Source organism: Nicotiana attenuata, unplaced genomic scaffold (genome assembly GCF_001879085.1).
Source record: "Nicotiana attenuata strain UT unplaced genomic scaffold, NIATTr2, whole genome shotgun sequence".
NCBI classification, from domain to species: Eukaryota; Viridiplantae; Streptophyta; class Magnoliopsida; order Solanales; family Solanaceae; genus Nicotiana; species Nicotiana attenuata.
Window position 1 is genome coordinate 227,380 of NW_017671671.1, and position 16,063 is coordinate 243,442.

Consider the following 16,063-nt stretch of genomic DNA (forward strand, 5'->3'; position numbering starts at 1 on the left):
CAAAATAATATACAATTTTTATACATTATTTCGGCTATTATTTTTACAACGGCTATACAGTGTCATTTTCTCATTAAAAACTTGCACAGAAGGGGATATTTTCAAGGTCAAAATTTTAGAAGACATTATCTAAAAATGAGGAATAGAAGTGATAACTTGCGTTATCCAATAAAAGGAGAGGAATCTTTTTTGCTTTAGAGCTGAAGATTTGCTTCATGAATCAAAGTTGGTTAACACCGTTAGTTTTTGAACACATTCAGTCAGTCAGATTAAAGGTGCTCCACTTTAGCATACTTAAGGGACTAATATGCTTAGAGTTATATTTGAGGGACCAAAATAAACCTACCCTCAAAGATAAGGGACAATATTGGTCAAAAATTCCAAAATTGGGTATAGATTAACTAGGGGTGATTTTTAAAAATAGCCAGATTTACAACTGGTCGTTCAAAAATAGCCCAATTTCAAAAGTAATCAAAATTTAGCCACTTTTTATGTGAAGATAAATCTGAGCGAAAACACTGTTCAAAACCCGGAAAATACTCCAGTATATTATGCTGGAGTTCCAGCATAAGTATACTTGAACTCCAGCATATTATACTGGAGTTCCAGAATAGTATGTTGGAACTCCAGCATAATATGATGGAGTTCCAGCATAATATACTGGAGTTCCAACATGTATAATGGTCCAGCATAATATACTGGAGTTTGGAGCACCAGTGCTCCAGTCTCCAGTATATTATACTGGAGCCAGCAAAGTATACCGGTCCAGCATAATATGCTGGAGTTCATACACAAGTGCACCGAAACTCCAGTATATTATGCTGGACCGGTCTCTATTGCAGCAGAACGGTTGCTATTTTTCATTGACTTGGTAAACTCTAGCTATTTTTGATTGACCAGTCCGAAAACTGGCTATACCGTGAAATTTTGGCATTAAATAGCGGGCGGCGTACAAACGGGGACCCTTTCAACCACCCAAAGGAAACAAAATGGGCCAGGATTCTTTTACGGAATTTTTACCTCTTATGGCAAAGGTTAACACCTTAATTATTTTAAATAAATACCATTTAAAAAATTATATTCTATAGATACCTTTTAATGTTGATAGCAAAATATCTAATTTTGGTTACCTCCTACCCCTAAGCCACTAAATACGCTATTTAGCTACACTATTTTCTTTCTCTCTCTACTTTGTTACATGCCATTCTCTTCCCCCGTCCCATTAAAATTTCTGCTCTCCTACTCCTTCTAACGGCATCTTCTGTTTGATTCACTTTAATCAATCCTTCAAAATCCAGCGACCAGCAACACAGCAACAACAAACCCTAACCCGAAGACTCAATCATGTCGAAGCAAATCCACGAAATCAAGGATTTCCTTCTCACAGCAAGAAGGAAAGATGCACGATCTGTCAAGATCAAGAAGAATAAGGATATGGTCAAATTCAAGGTTCACTGCTCCAAGTACCTCTACACACTCTGTGTGTCCGACTTTGAGAAGGCCGACAAGTTGAAGCAGTCACTTCCTCCAGGCTTGAGCGTGCAAGATCTTTGAAGATGGAAGGACTAATTGGCTACAAGGCGGAATTAGGGTTTGTTCTTGAACAAAGGCGACAGAGTTTGGGGCTGAGCAACTTGATTTTCTGTTAATATATTTCAATGATTTTCATGTATTTCATTGTATTCACTATCTTTTTTTTCATTGTATTTCAATGTATCCCGCTGTATTCTATGTATTTTATTTTATTTAATGTCTCGCTATATGCCATGAATTTCATATTTTTTTTTAATTAATATAATTTATGTATTCAGATGTATTATATAATTTCGCCGAAGATAGCTATATTTTTAGGGTATTTTTCGGTTGAGAACTTTTTTTTATAACCGAAAATACAAATTTTGTGTGTTATAATTGAGTTTGTTGAGTTATATTAGGAGTCTATTATGTTAATTGAAATACACTTTCCCGTTTAAAAATAATGTAATCCCCTGTTTCACGCCGTGAATACAGTCGAATACAGTAATCTGTACAGCTCTAATCCCATGTTTCACGCCATGAATACAGTCGAATACACTCGAATACAACAACTGATTAGCTGGACTTCACCGATTCACGCCTATTTTTACTATTGTATTCATGAATACAGTAGCTTAAATACATCTAATACATCTTATAACAACAAAAAACGTATCTACAATCCGTAATACAGCAAATGGTATCTATAGATCGCTAATTACCACTAAAAGATAGTGCTTTATGAAAATTTTTCTTCTTTTACTGGGGAAAACTATAAAGTATAGCACTCCCAGAACTAATATCGGATAATATATATATATATATATATATATATATATATATATATATATATATATATATATATATATATATATATATATAACATATTTTTTGAATATTTGGCTAGCGTTTGTAATTATTTTTAGCCAACCAGCCAATTGGTGACTTGCCCTTTTTAGTTTCTTGACCCAAATTAATATACAGAAAAATGTTATGGTTGGATAATGCTTTAATTTCGAATTGTGAAAAAAATGAAAATAAAGAATTCATCCGATAATTGCTTGCTTCCCTTTCTCATATTTACGTCCGTATGTATATATTTGAGAGGACTTCAGTTTATTTCCTTCGCATTTTTCAAAACCAAAAATAAAATAAAAATTATTGTAGTATTTTTTTTAAAATATTGGAAAAAATTGGACAAGTAATACGTATTATGTTCTTGGTTTCTGTTGGTTGTCCCCTTCATTACATCACACGTAAGGAGGAGAGAGACAGAGATACACAATGGATCAAGAAAAGTAAAACAGAGTGATCTAATTTCTATCTCTCTGCATGTCCCTGCATGTTCGAACCATAGCTAGTTTAATTTGATTCATTATATATTTCGACAAAAAAAGACAAAATCTGCTCTCCTTTTCACTAGTATCCAATTAAAAATATTGAGCAATGATGAAATCCATGTTGAGAAAATATTCATCACTTTGATCCCGAAAGAAGAAGAAGAATTATATAATGAAGGCATTGGAAGCAACCGTAAGGAAAACACAATTGGTAGCCAGAAAACGAGCACACACAATTTTCGGCACGTATGGACCAACTCAGGTAGATGAAGAGCTCAATAATAAAGAAAAAGAAGAAGAAAATACTAACGAAGGACATGCTAATGGAGAATTATATCATTCAGAAAAATTTCTTCCAAATGGAGATTATTATACTGGATATTGGCTCGATAATGTACCTCAGGGACAAGGAAAATATTGGTGGACAGATGGATGTATGTACGTAGGAGAGTGGTATAGAGGCAAAATGATGGGAAAAGGTATATTTAGTTGGCCATCTGGTGCAATGTATGAAGGTAATTTCAAGAATGGTTATATGGATGGAAATGGAACATATACAGCACCAAATGGAGATACATTTAGAGGTTGTTGGTTAATGGATTTGAGACATGGACATGGTGTTAAAGAATATGCAAATGGTGATTGTTATGATGGGGAATGGTGTAGAGGATTACAACAAGGAAATGGGAAATATACATGGAAAAATGGGAATTATTATATTGGTGAATGGGAAAATGGTACAATTTGTGGGAATGGGAAATTGTATTGGAGTAATGGGAATTTATATGAAGGAAATTGGGAAGATGGATTGCCTAAGGGGAAAGGGACATTTAGATGGGGTGATGGGAGTTATTATGTTGGTAATTGGAGTAGAGATCCAGATGAATTAAATGGTACATTTTATCCATCTGAATCTTTATTAGAAAGAGGGAATTTTGAATGGGATCCTCAACAAGTTTTCAATGTTGATTTGATGGGATGTACAATTTCTCCAAATGAGAAGGTTTCAATATTGCCTTCACAGAAAAAACTCGCGGTTAGGATATCATCGAAGCCTGGGGACAACAACGGTAGTAGGGCGAGGAGGATGTCGATAGATGCAGCAGTAGATAAGGAATTTGGTAGAATGGAGTTATCAGATGGAATAGGAACAACTACTACTACAAGTAATTCTTGTTCAGATATTGAAGCCATGGTTAGTTTGCAAGAAGCTGAAGGATATAAAGGAGGTAGTCCTATTAGAATTCCTAAGGTTGTTAAAAGGCAAGGAGTCACCATTTCTAAAGGGCATAAAAATTATGAACTTATGCTCAATTTGCAGTTGGGAATCAGGTAGCTAAATTTACTTCATATGGAGTTCTAATTCCTGCTACATTTTCATTCCTTGAACTCCTATCTTTTATAGATGAAAAGCCTAGAGAAACTGATGTAAACAAAGACAGTTTACTATGTCAATTTATACATGAAAGGGAGCCTTGGCGTAACTGGTAAAGTTGCTGCAGTGTGACCAGGACGTCACAGGTTCAAGCTGTGGAAACAGCCTCTTGCAGAAATGCAGGGTAAGGCTGCGTACAATAAATCATTGTGGTCTGGCACTTCCCCGAACCCCGCGCATAGCGGGAGCTTCGTGCACCGGGCTACCCTTTTACTATGTCAATTTAGCAGTTATTTCAAGGTATTAACTTGCAAATATTACAAGACATGAACCCTTTTAGTACCTTTTGCCTATAGTTTTGGTTCTATGCACTAACGATGTAAGACATATTTGCACAATTAGATCACTTAAACGGCACTTGCAGTTAACTCTATATGATAAACATTTATCAGTAGCTTGGAATAAATGGTAAGAGACATGCTATAATAGGCCAAATTACAATGTTCTATACTTGTCCGTGTATATAAATTAAATCCTTTCTGAAAACCTGTAATAAGTGTCTGTCATCTTGCGCATTTAGGCTGAGAAGAGTATGTTTTGTTTGTGTATGATACCTTGTAATGTGAATAACCATATAGGCATACAATACAAAAGCTTGGTCCTGTTCCAACACTTGATCTGGAGCCATCAGCTTTTGATCCAAAAGAGAAGTACTGGACAAGATTTCCGCCTGAAGGATCCAAGCATACGCCGCGTCATCAGTCTTGTGATTTCAGATGGAAAGATTATTGCCCAAAAGTTTTCAGGTAATACTTCCTCAGCATGCAATATTGACAACTTCATTTCTTTGTATACTGTGATTGAACCAGAGTTAGGAGACTTTTATCTGCAAAGAGACAATAAGCATTTTCGACCAATATATTGTCCAGGGCTTTAAGGATGTTATTTAAGGTGGATGCAACGGAGTATATGCTGTCCATTTGTGGCCCTCTCAGAGAGCTAAGCTCTCCAGGAAAAAGTGGAAGCTTTTTTTACTTGACAAATGACGATAGATACATGATCAAGACAATGAAAAAGGCAGAAGTAAAGGTGAGATCTCTAACATCCTCCATAATATATGCGCTTAATTGCAATGAAATAAGGTTCAAAGTTGAGGTACTTGCCATCAGTAGCGAATTTAGAATTTAGAGTTAGTTGGTTCTGCTGTTTATATATGTGGCTATTTTCTTCTCTCATACACATGATCCGAGAATCAGTATTTCTTGATTATGAAAACCACGTGATTGCTCTTCTGATTTTTCCTGTCAACGAGTGCTCATTAGGTACTTATAAGGATGCTCAACGCTTATTACAATCATTTTCGTTCTTTTGAGAACACCCTTGTGACTAAGTACTATGGCCTGCATTGCCTGAAGCTAAATGGACCAGCTCAAAAGAAGGTACTCGCATAATAATACATTGAAAAGTACACTATATTTAGTTGCTAGAAATTATTCACCACTAAAAACTTCCAATCTGTTCACTGGTTTAGGTCCGGTTCGTGATCATTGGCAATCTTTTCTGCACCAATTACACTATTCATAGACGGTTCGACTTGAAAGGATCAACTTTTGGCAGAATAACAGATAAACCAGAATCAGAAATTGATACAACAACTACTCTTAAAGATCTTGATCTGAACTTCATATTCAGGCTACAAAAATCATGGTTTGAAGAATTCAGGAGGTAAAATTTGTTTCCTCAGGTTAACTCTCTACTATTCAACTTTGATATCAATACCAATATCTGGTCTTTTAACTATAAATATTATTTTGGTGTTGCGAGAAAGAACTCTTATCAGGGGTGGGCTTATAATTCTGATTATGTGTTCATTGAACCGTCGCTTTTTGGCATATACAATAATTTCACAGAATTAAGTTTAAATCCTGAATCCGTCTATGGCTATAATATTACTTTGAATTTGCAGGCAAGTTGATAGGGATTGTGAGCTGTTGGAACAGGAAAGAGTGATGGACTACAGTCTTTTAGTTGGTGTTCATTTTAGAGAAGGAAATGCTACTGGTACTGGATATCAAACTCCTTCTGGTTGTAAAACACCTATTGGTAGGTGCTAATCTCACAACACTAGCATTTACATTTATCAATCATGGCAGAAATTATCTTCTAGCTTTTAGTAAATCTTCTTCACTTTTGGGCAACTCATTTCTTTTACCTGTTAACTGTTAACTTTCCTCATAATTAAGGCTCAAACATTGTTGTAAAAAACAAGAAAGTATGAACTTTTTCATGTTGCAGAAAATGGCAGCTCAGAAATTGAACCAGTTCATCGGTTTTCTCGATCAGATGTGGATCTATTACTTCTTAATGCTGCAGGGTAAGTTTTTCATCTGCCATAACATGTTAAAATACAATAATGGCGTATAATTATTTACACCATTAATGTATATAAGTTGAATTCTTTCTCAACCAGTCCAAATATACTCTTAATAGTGTGATATTATCCGCTTTCGCCAAGCAAGAAGGTCTCTTTTTAGCTACCAATATGAAGTCGACACCCAACAGTACACCATCTAATAATTGTATCGTCGCATTAAGATTTGAATAGTTTTTTCTAGTTGAGTGGATATCATATTTTATGCAGGTTGACAAGCACAAGTTTGGGAGTAAACATGCCTGCAAGAGTTGAAAGGACAAACAGGAAAAATGATTTGGACTTTCAGCTAATAGGAGAACCAACAGGAGAGTTATATGAAGTGACATTATATTTTGGAATAATAGACATACTTCAAGACTATGACATTACCAAAAAGCTTGAACATGCATATAAGTCTATCCAATGTGACCCAAACTCAATCTCAGCAGTTGATCCAATGGCATACTCCAGGCGATTTCGCGATTATATATTCAAAGTTTTTGTAGAGGACAATTAACGAGAGGAATATACTACTTGTTTTTCTTTTCTCAATTTGATGGGAGGACTCCAACAATTTTAATTGGCTGTTGAAGCTTTGAAGAAACTTATGCTTCATGGAATTTTGTCATTTTTATCATCATAGATATACACTAATTTAATAGTCAATTGTATAGAGAAATTAACTTTGTTTTGATACTTAGTACCTTTTGTCAATTAATTAATCTGAGCCCCTTAAACCTTATGGTGCTTTTGATTCAGTGTGGTTCATGAACAGATTTTATTTTGTAGTTAAGTGTAAAAAACATACTGTAAAAAAGAGATCGAAGGATTATTTCATTTGGATTCCTCTTCAGTTTTGTTCCCCTTTCCATTGGTGTTGAGGACTAGATCACTTGGTGAGCTCGCATTCAAACCTAATCAGCAATTTAGTATATATACCATGTTACTTGCTAGGCTACTTCAAGGATTTAATTGGAGCTTAAGACCAAACTCTCCAGGCATTAGGGCTGCTTATCGGGCGAATTGGGTGGTTATTTACTCTTAACGGTTTGGCTTATCGGTTATCGGCTTTTAAATGTATTAATCCGCTAGCCACCCGATAAGATATCGGGCGGATTGGTATCGGTTTAGCTCTTATCGGGCGGTTATCAGGAGATTTATCGGCCTAATTCAATCTATATTGCGTGCATTAATTGTTTGCTGACCGGTGACTCAAAATAGAAAATTGAGAAAAGAAAAAGGAGAAATTAGAGTAGCAGCTTTCCAATTTTAAGTATTAAAATAGCCGTCAATATGAATTCTCCAAACTCTCAGCTCAGGATAATTCAGTTACTCTATCATCATCTTGATTACACCTCACAATCACATATAATATATATGCCTTTTTTTTTTTATTTTTTTTTATTTTTAACTTTCATCACTAATATTCCTCAAGAAAGAAGTTAAGACGCTCTACTAGTGAATAAGCATTACAATACTGACATCAGCAACAACGAATTAACGATATGAGATATATATATATATATATATATATATATATATATATATTCTTAACGGGTTAACGGATTATCCGTTAAGAAAATTGAATAATCCGCCCCCAAACAGATAAGCCGTAAATAAAAAAATTTCAATCTGTTCCCCATTCGTTAAACCGTTAACCCGATACCAATAAGCCATTAAGCTTCAGTTTCGGTTCGGTTTTCGGTTTCGGTTCAGTTTTGAACACCCATTGAGAACTCGGGATGTAATCTCTGCCAGTTTTTGCGATTATCGATGGGCATGTGCTCTTAATTTATGTGTAATAAAGCACGGCATGCGTGTGTTAACAGAATTATAGAATGAACTAGTACACTTACCCGCGCATTGCGCGGGATTTAAGAAACATCAATAAAATTTAAAAAATTATCAAGTTAATAACAAATGTAGATATTAACCCTCTTTTTATGAGAAAGAAAATTGCCAATAAATAAAGTACAGTTGGTTTAATTCATAAATTTATTTAGCAAATAATCTATGTCGCGTATAGTTAATTGTATATTACCAATGAAGATTACTTAAGTTTTATCTAATTAAGAAAGTCCAAGACCAATAAAAATAAAAATCTAAGATTAAAATAAAAGTTGCATAGATTTTTAAAACTATTAATTACACAAATAAAATAAAATAAATTATTGTTAGTTATATATTGAGAAGTTGAAAATTTCTATGAGAAAAAATACATACTCTTTGATAAAAGATCATTAGGAAAACCTCCTCCTCTTACCTTGCAACATAAATGTTAAAACTTTTATTACATTAATGTATTTCATTATTCTGGTAGTTAAAGCATGCTTTTATGGGATACATTTAATCATAAGACCCATATTCTAGCTTTTAGCTGGAGAATATCCAACCATAGTTTCCATTGAATGAATAATGGATCCGGATCCTAAAAATAATAATGCTTTGGAATAAGCATGAGTAATCAAATGAAATAAAGCGCGTCGATAAGACCCCATACCAAGAGCTAACATCATATAACCCAATTGAGACATTGTAGAATAGGCTAAACCTCTCTTAATGTCTTTTTGAGCAAGAGCTAAAGTAGCTCCTAATAATACATTATGTAAGGTATAACTCTGAAAAGAGGAAGAAGCCGAGCTACAAGAAAAATTCCCGCCGCTACCATAGTAGCAGCATGTATAAGAGCCGAAATGGGAGTAGGCCCCTCCATGGCATCGTGTAACCATACATGAAGGGGGAATTGGGCGGATTTAGCAACTGTACCGGCAAATAAGAGAACAGCATATAAAGTAACAAATAAAAAATCGACTTCATTATTATAAATCAAGTTATTGAATATTTCGAATAAATCCCTAAATTCGAAACTCCCTGTTATCCAATAAAAACCTAAAATTCCTAATAATAAACCAAAATCCCCTACATGAATAGTTACAAACGCTTTTTGACAAGCATTTGCCGCAACAAGTCGTGTAAACCAAAATCCTATTAATAGATAGGAATAGAGCTGCAACATTAAATTAGAGATAATGACACACTTTAAAGAATAAAATTCACTAATCAGTCACTGCAACATTCAAATTTTTTAATAAGAAAATCTTTCAATAACACACTTAATAAGATAAGAGCCAAAACCAGTTGTGTGTAAATTCAAACATTAGAATAATGGGTATTGTTTGACAGTTGATTATGAACTTTAATAAGTTTTCAATCATCTATAGTATAACCCAAAAATCAAAAATACTTTATTCATAAAGTTACTAACTCGTTCTCTAGTGATTTTTAAACTACCGAAAGATTCACAGTGTTAAAATTTTTGATCGGTAATAACATGTGATTTTCTTAATTAATTACATTACATTATATGTTAACTTAATGTTATCTACAAATGGTCAATGTCATAGATTAATCCCTCGTGAACTGAACGCTTGAATTTTTTTGGCACAACCTTCATAATACAAGTAAAATTCTACGATGATGCTGGTTGAGTTATCCTTGTTCTTCAAGAAAGGTCACAACGCCACACTTTTCTTTGTGGGATCATTCTTCTTTTGATCTCATCCTCATTTGCTTTGGTTTCTTCCTTTTTCTTTTGAACACCAAAGTTAAATAAATCTTTGAGTATTATGAAAACATGGAAAGAAGTTGAGATTTTTGAAAAAGAACATTAGAGTAAACATGTTATAAATTTACGAAACTCATTTGAAAAGTTTAAGGAGTTATGAGTGTTAGAAGAGAAACAACTCTAGACAAGGAAGAACAATTAAAAAAAATAAAAGAAATAGGGGCAAAAAGAATTAAGAACATATAGAAAAATATATTTATAAAAATGATAAATCTATATATAACAGGAAAAGAAAGCACATTAGAATCTCACTTCGACATAGAAAAAATTCACAACTCTGTCACGACCCATTTCTGAGAATAGGTCGTGATGGCGCCCAACACCATTTACCGGGCAAGCTAACGCGGAAAAATACTAACTAAACTTCCATTTACCTTTACCCCGAAATAGTTGGAAAAATTCGTTAAGGTGAAATAAAATCAGAAACGATTAATAAAGTCATGTTAATCATATAACCCCAAAATAATACAGTCTACTATTGTGTGTGCCAAGACCTGGTGTCACAAGCTGTGGGCAACTAGTAGAATATACAAAAGAATCACACTATCCTACTGTCCGAAACAGAATAGACAGCAAACTACATAAGAAAGACTTCTTCAGGCTGCTGAACGGCATGGAAGGAAGCAGCTCACCGTAGGAGTCTCGGATCCGCTCAGGGATATGCACCTGACTGATAGCCAGATACACCTGCCTCAGATCCTATACAATTAAGTACAGAAGTGTAGTATGAGTACATAAATAATATGTACCCAGTAAGTATCCCGTCTAATCTCGAAGAAGTAGAGACGAGAGGTCGACTTGACACTTATTAGGGTCAAATAATGTGAGAAGAATTTATAATTAGCATGGATAGCACAAGTTATTAGCATAAAAAAAACATGGAATAACAGTCCTTTCCCAAGTATTATCATGGATATTAACCTATATTTCCAGCAGATATGAAATTCAGTCCTCAGAGAAATGCTAAGCAAAACATGCGCAAGTAACACCGTGGGACGTACGGCCCGATCCAACATAAAAAGTAAATTGTGCACTGCCGAGGGTCGAACGGCTCGAACCATAGATGCATCTATTACCCCGCTCGCGAATCACCCATGTGACGCGCTCAAATATAAATAAGCTCATCAACCAGCAAACAATAATGTATATCTGAGGAGTAGTTATTCACAGGAATACCCAATATTCTCTCTTACAAGACCAAACAGGATAAGGTTCCTTAACTAGTCTCATTTACCTTAATTAAAATAGTTTATATGAATCCGAATTTATCATCAAGTTACAAGAATATCACGTAGAGCATGCCTATGGGTCCTAGACTACCCGGACTTAACATAATAGCCGCTACGCACGGACTCTCGTCACCTAGTACGTACGTAGCCCCCGCATATAATGGAAATTAATTGAATTATTATACCTATGGGGACAATTCCCTCTTACAAGGTTAGAAAGGAGACTCACAAGATCGAATTCTAGCTATTTAATCAATTTCCCAACCCTTAACACAAGTTTCCTAAAATTCGACCCCGGGCCCACGTGCCCGGATTCTGAGATATTTCGAAAGAAGTTGTTCTCTACATCCTAAGGATCAATAATATATGATTTCTAATTTATTCCATAACAAATTTTGTGGTTAAATCTAACTTTTATTAAAACCCTAGGTTTTTACACTAACCCCATGATTTCACCTTAATACTAGTGTTTAATCTACCCAAGACATAAGAAATAAACTAGAAATGGGTAGGACTAACTTACCTCAAGATGCTTGGTGAAGGTTTTCTCTCAAGAGCTCTAAAATCGCCAATGGAGGAGTGAAAAGTGTCAAAAATTGGTTTGGAACCCGTATTAAATGAACCTCACTACTTCNAATGGGATCAGAAGAGTCCACTATAATAGCATCATAATATTCTGCTTGTGCAGCCTTTACAAATGCAGCCCCTGAAATGAAAGATTACCAATAGACAGGTGAAATAACCAACACTAAAAAAAATGGTACTAAAAATTAAATGAAATAAAAATGAGACTATCGAATATGCACCATCTCCGAGGACTAGGGTTACACGAGGATCAACAGTTTACTATGTCAATTTATACATGAAAGGGAGCCTTGGCGTAACTGGTAAAGTTGCTGCAGTGTGACCAGGACGTCACAGGTTCAAGCTGTGGAAACAGCCTCTTGCAGAAATGCAGGGTAAGGCTGCGTACAATAAATCATTGTGGTCTGGCACTTCCCCGAACCCCGCGCATAGCGGGAGCTTCGTGCACCGGGCTACCCTTTTACTATGTCAATTTAGCAGTTATTTCAAGGTATTAACTTGCAAATATTACAAGACATGAACCCTTTTAGTACCTTTTGCCTATAGTTTTGGTTCTATGCACTAACGATGTAAGACATATTTGCACAATTAGATCACTTAAACGGCACTTGCAGTTAACTCTATATGATAAACATTTATCAGTAGCTTGGAATAAATGGTAAGAGACATGCTATAATAGGCCAAATTACAATGTTCTATACTTGTCCGTGTATATAAATTAAATCCTTTCTGAAAACCTGTAATAAGTGTCTGTCATCTTGCGCATTTAGGCTGAGAAGAGTATGTTTTGTTTGTGTATGATACCTTGTAATGTGAATAACCATATAGGCATACAATACAAAAGCTTGGTCCTGTTCCAACACTTGATCTGGAGCCATCAGCTTTTGATCCAAAAGAGAAGTACTGGACAAGATTTCCGCCTGAAGGATCCAAGCATACGCCGCGTCATCAGTCTTGTGATTTCAGATGGAAAGATTATTGCCCAAAAGTTTTCAGGTAATACTTCCTCAGCATGCAATATTGACAACTTCATTTCTTTGTATACTGTGATTGAACCAGAGTTAGGAGACTTTTATCTGCAAAGAGACAATAAGCATTTTCGACCAATATATTGTCCAGGGCTTTAAGGATGTTATTTAAGGTGGATGCAACGGAGTATATGCTGTCCATTTGTGGCCCTCTCAGAGAGCTAAGCTCTCCAGGAAAAAGTGGAAGCTTTTTTTACTTGACAAATGACGATAGATACATGATCAAGACAATGAAAAAGGCAGAAGTAAAGGTGAGATCTCTAACATCCTCCATAATATATGCGCTTAATTGCAATGAAATAAGGTTCAAAGTTGAGGTACTTGCCATCAGTAGCGAATTTAGAATTTAGAGTTAGTTGGTTCTGCTGTTTATATATGTGGCTATTTTCTTCTCTCATACACATGATCCGAGAATCAGTATTTCTTGATTATGAAAACCACGTGATTGCTCTTCTGATTTTTCCTGTCAACGAGTGCTCATTAGGTACTTATAAGGATGCTCAACGCTTATTACAATCATTTTCGTTCTTTTGAGAACACCCTTGTGACTAAGTACTATGGCCTGCATTGCCTGAAGCTAAATGGACCAGCTCAAAAGAAGGTACTCGCATAATAATACATTGAAAAGTACACTATATTTAGTTGCTAGAAATTATTCACCACTAAAAACTTCCAATCTGTTCACTGGTTTAGGTCCGGTTCGTGATCATTGGCAATCTTTTCTGCACCAATTACACTATTCATAGACGGTTCGACTTGAAAGGATCAACTTTTGGCAGAATAACAGATAAACCAGAATCAGAAATTGATACAACAACTACTCTTAAAGATCTTGATCTGAACTTCATATTCAGGCTACAAAAATCATGGTTTGAAGAATTCAGGAGGTAAAATTTGTTTCCTCAGGTTAACTCTCTACTATTCAACTTTGATATCAATACCAATATCTGGTCTTTTAACTATAAATATTATTTTGGTGTTGCGAGAAAGAACTCTTATCAGGGGTGGGCTTATAATTCTGATTATGTGTTCATTGAACCGTCGCTTTTTGGCATATACAATAATTTCACAGAATTAAGTTTAAATCCTGAATCCGTCTATGGCTATAATATTACTTTGAATTTGCAGGCAAGTTGATAGGGATTGTGAGCTGTTGGAACAGGAAAGAGTGATGGACTACAGTCTTTTAGTTGGTGTTCATTTTAGAGAAGGAAATGCTACTGGTACTGGATATCAAACTCCTTCTGGTTGTAAAACACCTATTGGTAGGTGCTAATCTCACAACACTAGCATTTACATTTATCAATCATGGCAGAAATTATCTTCTAGCTTTTAGTAAATCTTCTTCACTTTTGGGCAACTCATTTCTTTTACCTGTTAACTGTTAACTTTCCTCATAATTAAGGCTCAAACATTGTTGTAAAAAACAAGAAAGTATGAACTTTTTCATGTTGCAGAAAATGGCAGCTCAGAAATTGAACCAGTTCATCGGTTTTCTCGATCAGATGTGGATCTATTACTTCTTAATGCTGCAGGGTAAGTTTTTCATCTGCCATAACATGTTAAAATACAATAATGGCGTATAATTATTTACACCATTAATGTATATAAGTTGAATTCTTTCTCAACCAGTCCAAATATACTCTTAATAGTGTGATATTATCCGCTTTCGCCAAGCAAGAAGGTCTCTTTTTAGCTACCAATATGAAGTCGACACCCAACAGTACACCATCTAATAATTGTATCGTCGCATTAAGATTTGAATAGTTTTTTCTAGTTGAGTGGATATCATATTTTATGCAGGTTGACAAGCACAAGTTTGGGAGTAAACATGCCTGCAAGAGTTGAAAGGACAAACAGGAAAAATGATTTGGACTTTCAGCTAATAGGAGAACCAACAGGAGAGTTATATGAAGTGACATTATATTTTGGAATAATAGACATACTTCAAGACTATGACATTACCAAAAAGCTTGAACATGCATATAAGTCTATCCAATGTGACCCAAACTCAATCTCAGCAGTTGATCCAATGGCATACTCCAGGCGATTTCGCGATTATATATTCAAAGTTTTTGTAGAGGACAATTAACGAGAGGAATATACTACTTGTTTTTCTTTTCTCAATTTGATGGGAGGACTCCAACAATTTTAATTGGCTGTTGAAGCTTTGAAGAAACTTATGCTTCATGGAATTTTGTCATTTTTATCATCATAGATATACACTAATTTAATAGCAATTGTATAGAGAAATTAACTTTGTTTTGATACTTAGTACCTTTTGTCAATTAATTAATCTGAGCCCCTTAAACCTTATGGTGTCTTTTGATTCAGTGTGGTTCATGAACAGATTTTATTTTGTAGTTAAGTGTAAAAAACATACTGTAAAAAAGAGATCGAAGGATTATTTCATTTGGATTCCTCTTCAGTTTTGTTCCCCTTTCCATTGGTGTTGAGGACTAGATCACTTGGTGAGCTCGCATTCAAACCTAATCAGCAATTTAGTATATATACCATGTTACTTGCTAGGCTACTTCAAGGATTTAATTGGAGCTTAAGACCAAACTCTCCAGGCATTAGGGCTGCTTATCGGGCGAATTGGGTGGTTATTTACTCTTAACGGTTTGGCTTATCGGTTATCGGCTTTTAAATGTATTAATCCGCTAGCCACCCGATAAGATATCGGGCGGATTGGTATCGGTTTAGCTCTTATCGGGCGGTTATCAGGAGATTTATCGGCCTAATTCAATCTATATTGCGTGCATTAATTGTTTGCTGACCGGTGACTCAAAATAGAAAATTGAGAAAAGAAAAAGGAGAAATTAGAGTAGCAGCTTTCCAATTTTAAGTATTAAAATAGCCGTCAATATGAATTCTCCAAACTCTCAGCTCAGGATAATTCAGTTACTCTATCATCATCTTGATTACACCTCACAATCACATATAATATATA

General features: G+C 35.0%; 1 protein-coding gene and 1 pseudogene across 1 annotated transcript; both read left to right on the plus strand.

Annotated features, from left to right (window-relative positions):
* The first annotated feature begins 1,343 nt into the window (after positions 1-1,343).
* LOC109209613 lies at positions 1,344-1,554 on the plus strand (annotated as a pseudogene).
* Positions 1,555-2,774: 1,220 nt separating this feature from the next.
* Positions 2,775-15,402, plus strand: LOC109209610 (phosphatidylinositol 4-phosphate 5-kinase 6-like). Its single transcript, XM_019372918.1, has 17 exons — positions 2,775-4,187; positions 4,869-5,036; positions 5,160-5,319; positions 5,553-5,669; positions 5,762-5,955; positions 6,197-6,333; positions 6,526-6,604; positions 6,872-7,156; positions 12,456-12,572; positions 12,675-12,740; positions 12,911-13,078; positions 13,202-13,361; positions 13,595-13,711; positions 13,804-13,997; positions 14,239-14,375; positions 14,568-14,646; positions 14,914-15,402. The coding sequence occupies exons 1-17, from the start codon at positions 3,028-3,030 to the stop codon at positions 15,200-15,202; spliced, it is 3,627 nt and encodes a 1,208-aa protein (XP_019228463.1). The 5' UTR covers positions 2,775-3,027; the 3' UTR covers positions 15,203-15,402.
* Positions 15,403-16,063: the final 661 nt, after the last annotated feature.

Coding starts and splice junctions, on each gene's coding strand:
- LOC109209610 (XM_019372918.1), top strand. CDS start 3,028: ATGAAGGCATTGGAAGCAACCGTAAGGAAAACACAATTGGTAGCCAGA. Junction 5,320..5,552: donor TGAAAAAGGCAGAAGTAAAG/GTGAGATCTCTA, acceptor AGTGCTCATTAG/GTACTTATAAGGATGCTCAA. Junction 13,712..13,803: donor ATGGACCAGCTCAAAAGAAG/GTACTCGCATAA, acceptor TCACTGGTTTAG/GTCCGGTTCGTGATCATTGG.